General features: G+C 41.8%; 1 protein-coding gene across 2 annotated transcripts in view; it reads left to right on the plus strand.

The window, feature by feature from the left end:
• The window catches only part of LOC132211947 (histone-arginine methyltransferase CARM1-like), a 233885-nt gene that overhangs the window by 134689 nt on the left and 83710 nt on the right, over window positions 1-15486 (plus strand). For both annotated transcript variants that reach the window (XM_059656785.1, XM_059656786.1), the window contains exon 5: window positions 13247-13357. In XM_059656785.1, coding sequence (XP_059512768.1) covers window positions 13247-13357 — 111 coding nt within the window. The remainder of the gene's footprint in view (window positions 1-13246; window positions 13358-15486) is intronic.

The raw sequence follows: 15486 nt of genomic DNA on the forward strand, positions 1-15486 counted from the left end.
AACATTGTTTCACATACCCGAGCCTGAAGCCATCACTAGCAAGAAGAACCAAACCATCTATGATTGCCCTAGACCAGCAGTTCTCAACCTGTGGGTCGTAACCCCTTTGGGGGCCGAACGACCCTTTCACAGGGGTCGCCTAAGACCATCAGAAAACACATATATAATTACATATTGTTTTTGTGATTAATCACTATGCTTTCATTATGTTCAATTTGTAACAATGAAAATACATCCTGCATATCAGATATTTACATTACCATTCATAACAGTAGCAAAATTACAGTTATGAAGTAGCAACGAAGATAATTTTATGGTTGGGGGTCACCACAACATGAGGAACTGTATTAAAGGGTCGAGGCATTAGGAAGGTTGAGAACCACTGCCCTAGGCCAATCAGAGCCCCTCCCTGGGACTAGGGATGGAGAACCATATGGACGAAGGGAAATGTTCAATAAAACTGAGGTTCTGACCGGAAGGAGGAAGGGACCAGTGTTGGTTAGGAACCATCCTGTCTGCTCTGCTGCCTCTGATCTTGTGCCCTCCAACCCAGGTCCCCAGAATGATGCTGTTGAAATGCAACTGTGCAGTCATTCTACTGTGGAAAACGTTTTCATGATCTCTCTTTGCTTAAGGATCAAGTCTAAGTTCTTAGTCTTGCATACAAGACCGTGTATGATTAAGCATCTGCCAGTTCCTCTGGCTTTTGCTCTTGCCATGTTCATGTCTCAGCTATATTCCCACTTCCACCTCTCAGACACACATCGTGCTCCTGAGGAAATTTACTGTCTTTTTTTATTATTATTATTATTATTAGTTAAGGTATTACAAATGTGTCCTCATCCCCCCCATTAACCCCCAACCTCCCCCCCCCCCCCCCCCGCCTCACACAAACTCATGCTCCCATCCCCCTGTTGTCCATGTCCATTGGTTTGGCTTATATACATGTATACAAGTCCTTCGGTTGATCTCTTCCCCTTACCCCCGCCCTCCCCTACTTTCCTTCTGGGGATTGATAGCCTGATCGCTGTTTCTCAGTCTTTGGGTCTGTCCCTTTTCATCAGTCTATGTTGTTCTCTATAATCCACAAATGAGTGAGATCATGTGGGATTTATCTTTCTCTGATTGGCTTATTTCACTTAGCATAATGCTCTCCAGTTCCATCCATGCTGTTGCAAAAGGCAAGAGTTCCTTTTTTTTTTTACTCAGCATAGTATTCCATTGTGTATATGTACCACAGTTTTCTAATCCACTCATCTGCTGATGGGCACCTAGGCTGTTTCCAAATCTTAGCTATGGTGAATTGTGCTGCTATGAACATAGGGGTGCATATATCCTTTCTGATTGACGTTTCTGGTTTCTTGGGATATATTCCTAGTAGTGGGATCACTGGGTCAAATGGGAGTTCCATTTTTAGTCTTCTGAGGAAACTCCATACTGTTCTCCACAGTGGCTGCACCAGTCTGCATTCCCACCAGCAGTGCAGATGGGTTCCTTTTTCTCCACATCCTCTCCAACACTTGTTGTTTGTTGATTTGTTGATGATAGCCATTCTGACAGGTGTGAGATGATAACGCATTGTCGTTTTGATTTGCATCTCTCGTATAATTAGTGACTTTGAGCATGTTTTCATATGTCTTTCGGCCTTCTGTATGTCCTCTTTTGAAAAGTGTCTATCTAGGTCCGTTGCCCATTTTTTTATTGGATTGTTTATCTTCCTTTTGTTAAGTTTCATGAGATCCCTGTAAATGTTGGAAATTAAACCCTTATCGGTGGTATCATTGGCAAATATGTTCTCCCATGTAGTGGGTCTTCTTGTTGTTTTGTTGATGGTTTCCTTTGCTGTGCAAAAGCTTTTTATTTTGATGTAGTCTCATTTGTTTATTTTCTCTTTAGTTTCCATTGCCCTAGGAGCATTATCAGAGAAGAAATTCCTTCGGCATATGTTTGCGATTTCGCTGCCTGTGGATTCCTCTAGTATTTTTATGGTTTCCCGTCTTACGTTTAAGTCTTTTATCCATTTTGAGTTTATTTTTGTGTATGGTGTGAGTTGGTGATCTAGTTTCATCCTTTTGCATGTATCTGTCCAATTTTCCCAACACCATTTATTGAAAAGACTGTCTTGACTCCATTGTATGCTCTTGCCTCCTTTGTCAAATATTAATTGGGCATAGTGGTTTGGGTCGATTTCTGGGGTCTCTATTCTATTCCATTGATCTATATGTCTGTTCTTGTGCCAGTACCAAGCTGTTTTAAGAACAGTGGCTTTGTAATACAGTTTGATATCTGGTATTGAGATCCCACCTACTTTGTTCTTTCTCATGATTGCTGCAGCTATTTGGGGTCTTTTTTTATTCCAGATGAATTTTTGGAATGTTCATTCTAGATTTGTGAAAAATGCCGTTGGTAATTTAATGGGGATTGCATTGAATCTATAAATTGCTTTGGGTAGTATGGACATTTTGATGATGTTGATTCTACCAATCCATGAACACGGTATATTCTTCCATCTGTTTATGTCTTCCTCTATCTCTTTTTTCAGTGTCCTGTAGTTTTCAGCATATAAGTCTTTTACCTCCTTAGTTAATCTTATTCCTAGGTATTTTAATTTTTTTGGTGCAATGGTAAATGGGATTGCTTCTGTAGTTTCACTTTCTGTAAGTTCACTATTGGTGTAAAGAAATGCCATGGATTTCTTAGCATTAATTTTGTATCCTGCTACATTGCCGAATTCATTTATTAAGTCTAATAATTTTTTGATGGAGTCTTTAGGGTTCTGTATGTACAGTATCATGTCATCTGCAAATAAGGACAGTTTTACTTCTTCTTTTCCAATCTGGATGCCTTTTATTTCTTCTTTGTGTCTGATCGCAACGGCTAGTACTTCCAGTACTATGTTGAACAGGAGTGGTGAGAGGGGGCATCCCTGTCTTGTTCCTGTTTTTAGGGGGAATGGTTTTAGTTTTTGCCCATTGATTATGATGTTGGCTGTGGGTTTGTCATATATGGCTTTTATTATGTTGAGGTATGATCCCTCAATTCCTATCTTGCTGAGAGTTTTTATCAAGAAGGGGTATTGGATTTTGTCAAATGCTTTTTCCGCATCAATTGATATGACTATGTGGTTTTTTTCTCTCAATTTGTTTATGTGATGTATCACGTTTATTGATTTGCGGATATTGTACCATCCTTGCATTCCTGGGAAAAATCCTACTTGGTCATGGTGTATGATCTTTTTGATGTACTGCTGGATCCGATTTGCTAGGATTTTGTTGAGGATTTTGGCATCTATGTTCATGAGGGATATTGGCCTATAATTCTCTTTCATTGTATTGTCTTTATCTAGTTTTGGGATTAGGGTGATGTTGGCTTCATAGAATGAGCTGGGAAGTGTTCCTTCCTCTTGGATCTTTTGACATAGTCTGAGGAGGATAGGTTTTAGGTCTTCCTTGAATGTTTGGTAAAACTCCCCTGTGAAGCCATCTGGCCCCGGGCTTTTGTTTGCTGGAAGCTTTTTGATTACTGCTTCGATTTCCTCCATAGTTATTGGCCTATTGAGATTTTTAGATTCTTCCTGGTTAAGTTTTGGAAGGTTGTATTTATCTAGGAATATGTCCATTTCCTCCAGGTTGTCTAGTGTGTTGGAGTAGAGTTGTTCATAGTATTTTCTAACAATCCTTTGTATTTCTATGGGGTCTGTTGTTATTTCTCCTCTTTCATTTCTGATTTTGTTTATTTGGGTCCTCTCTCTTTGTTTCTTGGTGAGCCTGGCTAGAGGTGTATCAATCTTGTTTATCCTTTCAAAGAACCAGCTCTTGGTTTTGTTGATCTTTTGTATTGTTTTTTTGGTCTCTATGTCGTTTATCTCCGCTCTGATCTTTGTTATTTCCTTCCTTCTGCTTACAGTGGGCCTTTTTTGTTGCTCTCTTTCTAACTCTTCGAGTTTTAGAGTTAGGTCATTTATTCTCATTGTTTCTTGTTTCTTGCAGTAGGCTTGTAGAGCTATGAACTTCCCTCTCAAGACTGCTTTTGCTGTGTCCCATAGGTTTTGGATTGTTGTGTTTTCATTGTCATTTGTTGCCATGATGTTTTTTATTTCTTCTTTGATCTCATTGGTAACCCAGTCATTCTTTAATAGCATGCTATTTAGTCTCCATGTGTTTGATTTTTTTGGATTGTTTTTGTTGTAGTTGATTTCCAGTTTTATGGCTTTGTGGTCTGAGAAGATGCTTGATATGATTTCAATTTTCTTGAATTTGAAGAGACTTTGTCTGTGACCCAATGTATGGTCTATCTTCGAAGATGACAAATGTGCACCTGAGGAGAATGTATATTCTGTGGCTTTGGGGTGAAATGTTCTGAAGATGTCCATTTATTCCATCTGATCTAGTGAGTCATTTAGGATTGATGTTTCTTTGCTGAGTTTCTGTTTAGAGGATTTGTCCAGTGGAGATAATGGGGTGTTAAGGTCCCCTACTATGATTGTATTGCTGTCAATCTCTCCCTTGATCTCCTCCAGAAGATTTCTTACGTATTTGGGTGCTTCTAAATTGGGTGCATATATATTTACCAGAGTTATTTCTTCTTGTTGGACTGCTCCCTTTAGTATTATGAAGTGGCCTTCTTGATCTCTTTTTATGTCCTTCACTTTGAGATCTAATTTGTCAGATATAAGTATTGCTACCCCGGCTTTTTTTTCAATTCCATTGGCCTGAAAAACCTTTTTCCATCCCTTCACCATCAGTCTGTGTGCGTCTTTTTTTCTGAGGTGGGTTTCCTGTAGACAGCAGATATATGGGTCATGTTTTCTTATCCACTCATTTACCCTATGCCTTTTGACTGGGGAATTTAATCCATTTACATTTAAAGTTATTATTGATAGAAGCTTGTTAGTCGCCATTTTTGTTCTTTACCGCTGCATTCCTTCTTTGTTTCCTGTTTTTTCTATTTACAGCAGACCCTTTAGCATTTCTTGCATTGCTGGTTTGGTTGTAATAAACTCCCGTAGACTGTTTTTGTCTGTGAAGCTCCTGATTTGACCCTCAATTTTGATTGATAGCCTCGCTGGGTATAGTATTCTTGGATTCAGACCCTTCCTTTGCATGACTTTGTATATTTCATTCCATTCCCTTCTTGCCTGATGTGTTTCTGTTGAGAAATCGGTCGCTAGTCTGATGGGGGATCCTTTGTAGGTAACTTTCTGTCTCTCTCTGGCTGCTTTTAAGATTCTTGCTTTGTCGTTGGTGTTTGCCAATTTAATTATTATGTGCCTTGGTGTCGGTCTTTTCGGGTTCATTTTGTTTGGGACTCTGTGAGCTTCTTGGATTTGTGTGAGTTTTTTCCTCCCTATATCAGGGAAATTTTCTGTTACTATTTTTTCAAACAGGTTTTCTATTCCTTGCTCAGTTTCCTCTCCTTCTGGCACCCCTATTATTCGGATGTTGTTTCGTTTAGCATTGTCCCAGAGTTCTCTTAGGCTCTCCCCCTGCTTTTTAATTTTTTTTTTTCTAGAAGCTGCTCTGTTTGGGTATTTTTTTCTACCTTGTCTTCTAGCTCGCTGATGCGGTCCTCTGCTTCTTCTAGTCTACTGTTGATGCTTTCTATTGAGTTCTTTATGGCAGTGATGTCATTTTTCATTTCTTCTTGGTTTCTCTTCATTTCCTCTTGGTTCTTCTTCATTTCCTCTTGGTTCCTACACATATTGTTGAATTGGTCTTCCATTCTTTTCATCCACCTTATGGCCATTACTCTGAATTCTTTCTCTGACAGGTTGCTTGCCTCCATTGCCTCCATTTCGTTTACTTCCTTTTCTGATGATGCCTGTTTTTCTTTCATATTTGGGTTGGTTCTTTGTTTACCAGACTGCCTTTATTTGTGATCACAGAAGAGACAGTTCGTGGCTCTGCCTCTGGGTGGCAGTGTGTCTGGATTGACCTCCGAGGCTATAAGTCCTCTATCAGTAGGGTTTTTTTTTTCCTCTATGGTATTTGGAACTGGTTTGGGAAAGACCACTGCCCAGAGCTGGTTCCTTGCCACTGCCCGCTGTTCCCAAGGCTCCCCAAAAGAACTTTCCCCTACAGGCTCTGCGAATGACCCCAACTGGGGAATCCCATGCACTGGGTTTAATAATCAAATGCACAGATCTAAGGGGAACTGTAACAAGAGCCTGATAGTTGTGCGAATTCACAAGCCTCCACCTTCCAGGTCTGCGATCAGTCTCCGCGCGCCCACTCGCCCCTGGCACCAAGCAGCCAGCAGATTGGCAAAGTCCAAGGCTGCTCCTTTACATCCAGTCCAGCTATGGGCTCATTTTTCCCGTTCCCTTCTGCCAGCAGCCCTGTGGGGCCCCTTCCCCACTCGCTGGTCACGCCGGTCCCAAGGGCTGCGGACTCTGTGGGGCGCAGATTCCACCGCGCGCGCTTGAGCTCAGTCCTCCCTCCAACCCGAACTGCAAACTGCACCTTTAGGGGCTGTCCAACCTGTCCGTTAGAAGAAGCAGTGCTCGTCTGAGTTCAGGCAGTCACGCTGCTTGAGATCCCTTGTTTCCAGGTTAGTAGCTGGTCTCTGGATGCCGGCAACAACCACCCAAGATGGCGCAGTCTCCGCCGCTCAGCTGGCGCACCACGAGAGGCTTCAGCCGCAGTCTCCAACCGTCCTTTTTTTCCTGGGGGTTCTCGGTCTTTCCTAGCTGCAGACAGTCTCCCAGCCGAAAATCCTCTGCCTATTCGGGCTGCATGTTACCCGTTTCAGCTGCTCACCCTTATCTGCTCCAGGACAAGGCACCGGACACCTCCATTTATACCTCCGCCATTTTCCCTCTCCGAAATTTACTGTCTTATGACAGTGACTGGCTCTATCCATCTTAGGTCCCTTTTTTCATATGGATCCGTCTTCCTAGAGCTGCTGCCCTTCTCATCATTCAAATGGTACCACATTGACTCATTTTTCTATGTTTATTACCCAGGCCACCTCAAATCTTTCCAGAACTCTTGGTAGAGTAGACTATTCCTCCTTCATACTTTGTGCCCTTTATATATTTCTAACATTGCCACTGTCGCACATTATTGTACTACTTTCTTTCTTTTTTCTTTAATCCTCACCCGAGGAGATTTTTCCCATTGATTTTTAGAGACAGTGGAAGGGAGGGAGAAAGGGGGAGAGAAAAAAACACATCCATATGAAAGAGACATATTGATTGCTTGCCTCCCCCCCGCCCCCCAACCTCCAGCACTCGCTCCCACTAGGGCTGGGATCCCCACCTGCAAGCCAGGTATATGCTTTTGACTGGGAATTGAACCTGAGACCCTTCCGTGCATGCGCTGATGCTCTAACCATTGAGAAACACCAGCCAGAGCTGCACTACCTTCTTGTATGTGTCTTTCTCCTTCCCAGGCAGTCATGCTGCATTCATCTTTGTATTCCCAGCACCTAGCAGTGCTTGGCACAGTGGGTAACAGGAGATACTTAGTAGATGTCTGGTGAATGATTGAGAGCCTAAGGGTTTGAGCTGAGTAAGCTAGTCTGAGTCTATTGGTAGCATATGAAGGGGTTTAATTGAGATGAGATGAACTAAGAGTGATCAACATACTTTATAATTTCTATAATACTAGAGCAGTGGTTTTCAACCTTGGCTGCACATTAGAATCACCTGGTAATCTTTTTAAAATCCTGATTTCTGGGCCTCAACCTCCGGAAATTCTGTTTCTTTGTTACTAATGTTGTGGCCCCACCCCATAACAAGACCAGGAGACCAGACAGAGTTAGTCAGGGGTGCTCACAAGCATGGGTTCTGCATTATTGAAATACAGGCAGCCTTTTGGTTGAAATCAAATTTCACTGCACCACAGATGTAGAGTTTTGTTTTATATGGAGCTGTCACTGCAGAAATTTTCAGCCCTAATTAAAGTGCTAATTATCTGAACAGGATTCAAATCTAAGCTGCAAAAGCCGTAAAGGAATCTCTTCTGCAGCCCAGGAGAGGATGTAAAATTTTCCTTCCCTGACAAAATCCAGAATAAGAGATGTGGTGGGCGGCAAAAGGCTGTGCACTCTGTGCTCATTCTGTTACTGCCTAGAAGTTGTTCAGCCAAGTAGTTTGGTTACTGAATGAAGTGGAGACAGTCTATGGAGATAGGCAGCCCTGTCAGGTAACAATGGTGATAAAAGTACATGACACTGGCCAGGCTGGTGTGGCTCAGTGATTGAGCATCGACCCGTGAACCAGGTGGTCACAGTTCAATTCCCAGTCAGAGCACATGACTGGGTTGCGGGCTTGATCCCCAGTGTGGGGTGAGCAAGAGGTAGCCGGTCAATGATTCTCTCTAATCATTGATCTCTCTCTCTCTTCCTTCATCTCTGAAATCAATAAAAATATATATATATTTTTAAAATTACATGATACTGTACAAGAGCATCAGGTACATGTGTGGTTAAGTGGAAGCGTCTACGGGTGTAATTAAATAATGGCTGGCAGAAGCAGTGATGGCAGTAAAAGTGCCCAGGTGGGCGGGCCATAGAATTTAGGAGTGCAAGGCACACAGAAGTGGTAGTTGGGATATTGTAATTCAGAGCAGCCATTGATATGCTCAAGAAAATTAAGAAAAATGAATAAATAATAACTGGCATAACTTGAGGAATTTATTGTGGGATAATCAGGACCTCAGTATTGGAAGATAATTATAAAACTGTTGGGGTGAAAAGAAAGTTAATGTGACCAATATTAATATAGCCTCAACAGTACAAAGAATAACTTAGAATTGAAGATGGGGGGAGTGGCTAGAGCATAAGGTTTGCATTAGATACAATTGGTTTTTTATCTCATTTCTGGAATTTATTAAGTACATAACTTGAACTCCATCTTATTCTCAGTCTCTTTATCTACCATATGGAGGAAATGATTGTATCCACATTATAGAGTTGTCATTACAAGTAAACAAGCCTGCAAAGTACTAAACAGGCACAGCACATAGTAAGTATAAGACAAATAGTACATATTTACTTATTTTTATTCTATTATTCAAGGGTAGTTTCGTTTCACATTTTCATAAGGACTTGGATATTTCTTGCTAATTTTGAGCTAGTTAATCCAGTGAAACAGCTTTGAACCCACTTGGAGCTTTTTTTTAGCCTTGTCCAAACATTCTGCAGGGTTTCTTTGCTCAGGAAACCACAAGGGCATGTAATTAAAATAGTCTGTACAAGCAAAATGATGATCCTAATATTTAAATATTTTTAAAGTTACTTTAATTACAAATAAATTCATAGAACTTTTGGCCACTGTTCCATGGACCAACTGTTGACTTTTTCCTATTAGTCCTGGCAGGGATTTCACACCACTTTCTGGTGTTCCCACATATAAGCCCCAAATTAATCATGCCTACAGTTACTGCCTGTGTAGCCAGGGGCAGCTGCAGATGAATTCTCTCTCTAGAGGAACATTGTGCACAAGAACTAACTGTATTATAATATCATGGTAAATGGCAATGTCAAAAGCAAGTTATCCTTTAAAGGATGCTTAAGATCCCTAGGTTGGAGTGGATGTGCTATGCTGGTAGAAGGTGCTTTCTCAAGGCAGTAGCAGATTTGCACCATATTTTCTAGATCGTGACTCTGTTCCCTATTTGTGGTACTTAGACACAGTATTATTTATTCAATTTGTTCAACAGACCCCATGTTATATCAGAGATTCAATAGTGAGTGAGAAACAGATGGTGGTCTCTGCCTTAATAAAGCTCAGAATCCAGGGGAGGGAGCACATATTAATCAAATATCAGCCACTGAAAGGAACATTGTAACTGTGATGAGTGTTATGAAGGAAGGGTATGAGGAGGTGGTGATAAGAAAGCACCAACAGGAGGACTTTACTTAGCCTGGAAGAGGAGCAAAGACGAGAGAAGTCTTTCCTGTTGGGAGTTGTCTGGGGATCTGAAGGATGAGTTGTATACTAGCCAGGGTGCCTGCAGGAGAGAGATGGCATGCATGACAGGGCAGTTTAGAAGAGTTAAATAATGGGACTCTTTACAGAGATGTGGGCAGAGGTAAGGGAGCCATCATGGGATGGTGAAGCACCCTGGCACTAGCAAGAGTAGGGATCTGTTACCACCACTAGGCATAAAGGGGCAAAAGGAAGAGGTCATTACTGGAAACTTGAGAGATGGTGATACCTGTAAGAGATGGAATCCCAACAAGAGCTGTGGCTTTTTGGGGGGCACTACCAATCTGTTGTTTCTTCCACGAAGGAAGAAGCCAGGAGAGTAAATCATCTGACCTCACTCTTCTCACTCCTTCTGGCCTCTTGTTGTCTTTTCTCTTGACTGATCCCAACTAGAGTCCAAAGGAATCCCATTGCTGTAGTCCGTACAGGTCAGCCTCTTGACAAAGAGCAAGATGGAGAAGGGTGGAGACTAGATCTGGAGAAGCAAATTGAAAAGATCTAGCAAAATGAGCATTGTAATAGTTTCAACAATAAAGATTTTAAAAAAATACATCCAAAGAGTGAACATTGAGTAGACAAAATAAAAATTACCATAGATACCACAGAGTGTAGTGAGGAGCGTCCCAGGCAAAGGGAACGCCATATACGAGGGCCCTGTGGCAGAAAGGAGCACAGAGCCTTCCAAGAAGGCCTGTGTCAGGGCAGAAGGCTGCCTCAGGTAGTCAGAGGAGGGACCCAAGGGACATGCTTGGATCAGAATCAATGAGAAAGGGCAGAGATCATGAAGAGAGACAGGGTAGAAAGTGTCATGTCTGTGAGGTGACTTGGAGGCCAAGAAATAAGAACTAGGCCAGGGAGCAGAAGATGAGGTTGTGTGAAAGAGTTCAGGATATAAGGCAAGGGCATCCTGAGCTCATCCTCTTTGAGTGCAAAGTTTGTGATAAAGAACACTCCCAAAGTCCGAATGACTGGCAAAAGTCATAAGCCTTTTCCAGAGACATTTCATGGTGAGGTTGGAATTAGGCGACTGCCATATTGAGTCATCCCACTCAGCCATTTAGTCAACAAATATTTATTAATGGTTTTAATAATAAATAAATTAAAACCTTAACACCAGTGTGCTAGGTGTTGAGAGACAAATGAGGTGATTCTTGTTTGTTGAGAGCTCAGAGGCCAAGTAGGGAAGATAAACATGTAAGGAAATATTTGCAATATCCTATAGTAACTGCTATTTCCAGGTGCCAGAGAGCCCAACCTAGACTTTCTGGGGAAGTGAGGTAAAGCTCCCCTGAGATGTGGTATCTGAGCTGGGTTTTGAGTTCTCCAGGTAGAAAACTGAGAGGAGGTGCATCTTTTTTGGTGGTCATGGATTGTACTCTCCAACTTACAGCCTCCATTCCCTAAATAGCAGTCATAGGTGTTCTTGCAATGGACCAGGGATCATCAAAGATGATGCATTTCCTTGGGAGGATGAGGAGAGGTGAATATTGGTATTTCTAAAAGTATAGACAGCCTGACAGCAAATTCCGGAGCCTGGGTGACATTTTAAATTGATAAGGCTCCTAATTACCAAACCCTAGGAAACCATGTGGAATCCAGCCACAGCTCTAGAATTAATAGAAGCGAGCACTGTGAGCCCATTGCTAGCAGCATGTTCTCTTCAGATAATGGCACAGGATCTGTGTCAGCACAGTGTGAGGTTGCAGTTAACACACATACGTACAACCTCGTGATATTTCCTATGTTTTAGAAAAATTTCCCAGCTATGGAAGTAAAAACAAAACAAAAACTTAGCTAAGTTTTCCTACAAAAAGTAGAATTTTGTCTCCTTGTCAAACATTGCCTACTGGTATTGCTGTGTTAAAATGTCATATTTGTAAAGATGAATTGAAGTAAGCGATGTATGATTTTATGGAACATGAGCTTGGAAGGCAGAAGTGTCCAGATTCAACTCTTAACTACTGTACTTCCTGCAACATGAACTTGGGCTGGTCTTCAGTGTCTCTGACTTTCAGGTTTGTCATCTATAAAGTAGGCATACTAATGCTGTCTACTCATGTGTTTGTTGTAGGAATTTAGTCAAACTAAATGGCTTGCTCGGAGCTAGTTCTAAAAGATGCTGAGAAGAAAAGTCACTGGTGAGACAGAAAGACAATAACCTGAAATTTAATGATCAGACAAGGCCCCAGCTTCAGCAGTATTTGGGGAGAAGGGCCCAATGTGTACCCTGCACCCTTGCCTGTCAGCATGTAGGTCTAAGTGTCGGACTTTTTGTACCAGTGAGTGATCGTTTTCTTGACTTCAGTCCCGGGGCTGAGCATAGATAATAAAAGAAAAGTATCTGTTAATTCCATCTGTCCACTGCCTTAATACTCTCCATATAAACCTCCCAATTTTGCAGAGGGAACTGGTAAAACAACAACAACAACTCACTTTTGGATTTCCAAAGATTTTATGTTCAGTTATTTCTGAAAATTTTACATTATATACATATATATATAAATACTAGAGGCCCGGTCCATGACATTCATGCACTGGGGTGGGGTCCCTCAGCCCGGCCTGCGCCTTCTCGCAGTCTAGAACCCCTCGGGGGATGTCTGCAGGCCTAAGTTGGCAGTCAGACATCCTGCGAGGGGGCCTTAGCGCTGCCACAGAGGCAGGAGAGGCTCCTGCCACCACTGCTGCACTCACCAGCTGTGAGCCCAGCTTCTGGCTGAGTGGTGCTCCCCCTGTGGGAGAGCACTGATCACCAGGGGGCAGCTCCTGCATTGAGCATCTGCCCCCTGATGGTCAGTGTGTGTCATAGCAACCAGTCATTCTGCTGTTCAGTCGATTTGCATGTTAGGGCTTTATTATATAGGATATAAAATGTAATATATAATGATATATATAATTCTAATCATTGTTGGAGACAGTGTTTGCTTTGTTCATGCTGACTGACTTGGTAAGCAAGCTCATTCACAACACTACTTTTCTTGGCCCTAAACATCCTAAAAATAACCCATGCTACAGAAACTATAATAATAATAGCAACAATTTGAAAACACCAGTTGTGTGCCAAGCACTTTGCACACACTTCATATTATTTAATCCCTACGGCAAACCTTAAGAAGTGGGTATTAATAACCACTGTTTAACAGAAAAGAAAAAGGAGTCTCACAGAGACTCATAACTTGGCCCCAGTAAGACTACGTATAGTAAATATCAAAGCCAGCACTTGAGTCTGGTTGCAGTGCTCAGGTTGGGGTGGCGCCAACAGCCAAGCACCTGTTTGTGTTTTCACCCCATTTCTGTCTTCTCCTTTCCTTCCAGGTTGTTCTGGATGTTGGTTGTGGAACAGGAATCCTGTCGTTTTTTGCTGTACAGGCTGGAGCCAGGAGAGTCTATGCAGTTGAGGCCAGCTCCGTAGCACAATATGCTGAGGTAAGTGGTATTTTTATAGCTGCTACTCACTAACTCTCGTAAGCTTCAGGGGACTCAGTGATGGACTCTTCCAGTAAGTAATGTAGAAGAATTTTTATACCAGTTTGATTTTTTTCCCCATTGAGATGTTACTGGTGAAAGAGCCCAAACTCACTGTAGTGATTGATATGAAAACAATTGTTTTTAAAGTGTCACAATATTGAAAATATAACACACCTTTCTTCCTATCTACTAGATGGAGAGAGGAAAGAGAGAAAGAGAGAGAGAGAGAGAGAGAGAGAGAGAGAGAGAGAGAGAGAGACATTGATGTGAGACACATTGATTGGTTGCCTCCTGAACAACCCCCAACCGGGGCTGGGGATCTAATCTGCAGCTGAGGTGCGTGCCCTTGACCAGGAATTGAATTTGAGACTGTTCGGTGCACAGTCTGATGCTCTAACCACTGAGCGAGCATACCAGCCAGAGTGGTGAATGTTTTTTTTTTATCTTTAATAACCTGCCAAGGTGAGGAGCCAGATCTCCCTGGAGCTAGGTTTATTTTATTTGTAAGTGCTGTACTGACAATAGCTGCACCACTCACTTTAAATTTTACTTTTGGTTTAAGGGGCTGCTGCTACATGGTTGATCTCAAACAGGTTTCTGCCTTTCAAGGAGCTTTTTCAGATTTTATGTTCTAATTGGAGGACAGGGAGATGCTTTGTTTTAAATATGGCACTCTGTTATCATTATGAATTGTGTACAAACAGAAAATAAGTCAAAGTCAAGAGTCGGGTAATATCTGTGTATGATAACAACCCAGGCAAGCTGCCGAGTTTGGGTGTGTGCATGTACTCGTGTGAACAGGACAGTGGTCTAGACATTCACACGTGAAAGAAGCCCGAATTTTAATGAGGGATAGATAGCATGACGGGGAGAGAGGAAAGCTTGGCTGCTGCTTCTGAAGGAGCACCGTGAAAATTCCCTCCGACCCCGCACCACTGGTAGCTCTGAGTGACACTTGGTTTGGGGTTGAGGGAGGAGAGCGGGACTGAGACAAGAAGCCCGGGAGGCATGCGTGGTAGAAAAGACTGCCAGGGCCTCGTGGCTGGAGGGTCGTTGCACTCTTTGTCCTTCTTTCAGCAAGTCCTGGATAGAAATTGTTTGGCCATTTGCTTCTTCAACAATTCTTGAGAGTCCTTTTTAGTAAATATTGGCTGCACACAAAAGAATATTTGTTAAATGTGTACAGTGTAAAGAATGACAATACAATGAATGTGTGCCCACACCTCTTTTAAGAAACAGGCTCTTGGCATTTCCATTCAAGGTCTGTGTGTTTTTTCTTTATCACTTCCCCTTTCTGCCCTAAAGAGATTTAACCACTACTTTGAATTTTTGTTTATCATCCTTTTGTTGTTTTTATAGTTTTCCCACATATGTTTCTGTCCCTAAAAACAAACCTATATGAACTTTCCAGAAAAGGAATCTTAACATATGTGATCTTCTGCAATTGGCTTTTTTAAGTCCAATATTGTGTTCTTGAGGGTCATTTTGTCAGTGCATATAGCTGTTCTTTACCCATCTTCAATGTGGGATAGTGTTATGTTGTATGAAATGCCTCAAGCTGTTCGTCTACTGTGCTGTTGGCAGACCTTAGATAGCTTCCATTATAAACGTGTTGTTATTATGAATACTCTTGCATAGACTCCCACTGCCTCTTTGTCAGAGTTTCTCAGCATATTCACAACAGTACAATTGTTGGACCACAGGGTATGCATGCCTTCAGTTCTGCTCTGTGACGCCAAATTGTTTTCCAAAGTGGTGTGCCAATGTGCACTCCCTCCAGAAGTAAATGAGAGTGCCATTGTTCTGCAACTTTGTCAGCACTTGATATTGTCAGGCTGTGGATTTTGCCACTCTGTGTTGATGATGTGGTATTTGTGGTTTCAGTTTGTACTTCCACTTATTAATGATTTTGAGCATCTTTGCAAAGTGTTTTGGCCATTTGTCCTTTCTCTTCTGGAAATACCTGTCCCAGATTTTCACAATATTTTAAAAATCGTTTTTGTAATTTAAATTCATTTACAAGAATGATTTCTAAATTTGAATATTAATCCTATTTAGTTATATGGGTAGAAAATACCCTCTCCCCG

The sequence above is a fragment of the Myotis daubentonii genome, chromosome 11 (genome assembly GCF_963259705.1).
Source record: "Myotis daubentonii chromosome 11, mMyoDau2.1, whole genome shotgun sequence".
In the NCBI taxonomy this organism is placed as follows: Eukaryota; Metazoa; Chordata; class Mammalia; order Chiroptera; family Vespertilionidae; genus Myotis; species Myotis daubentonii.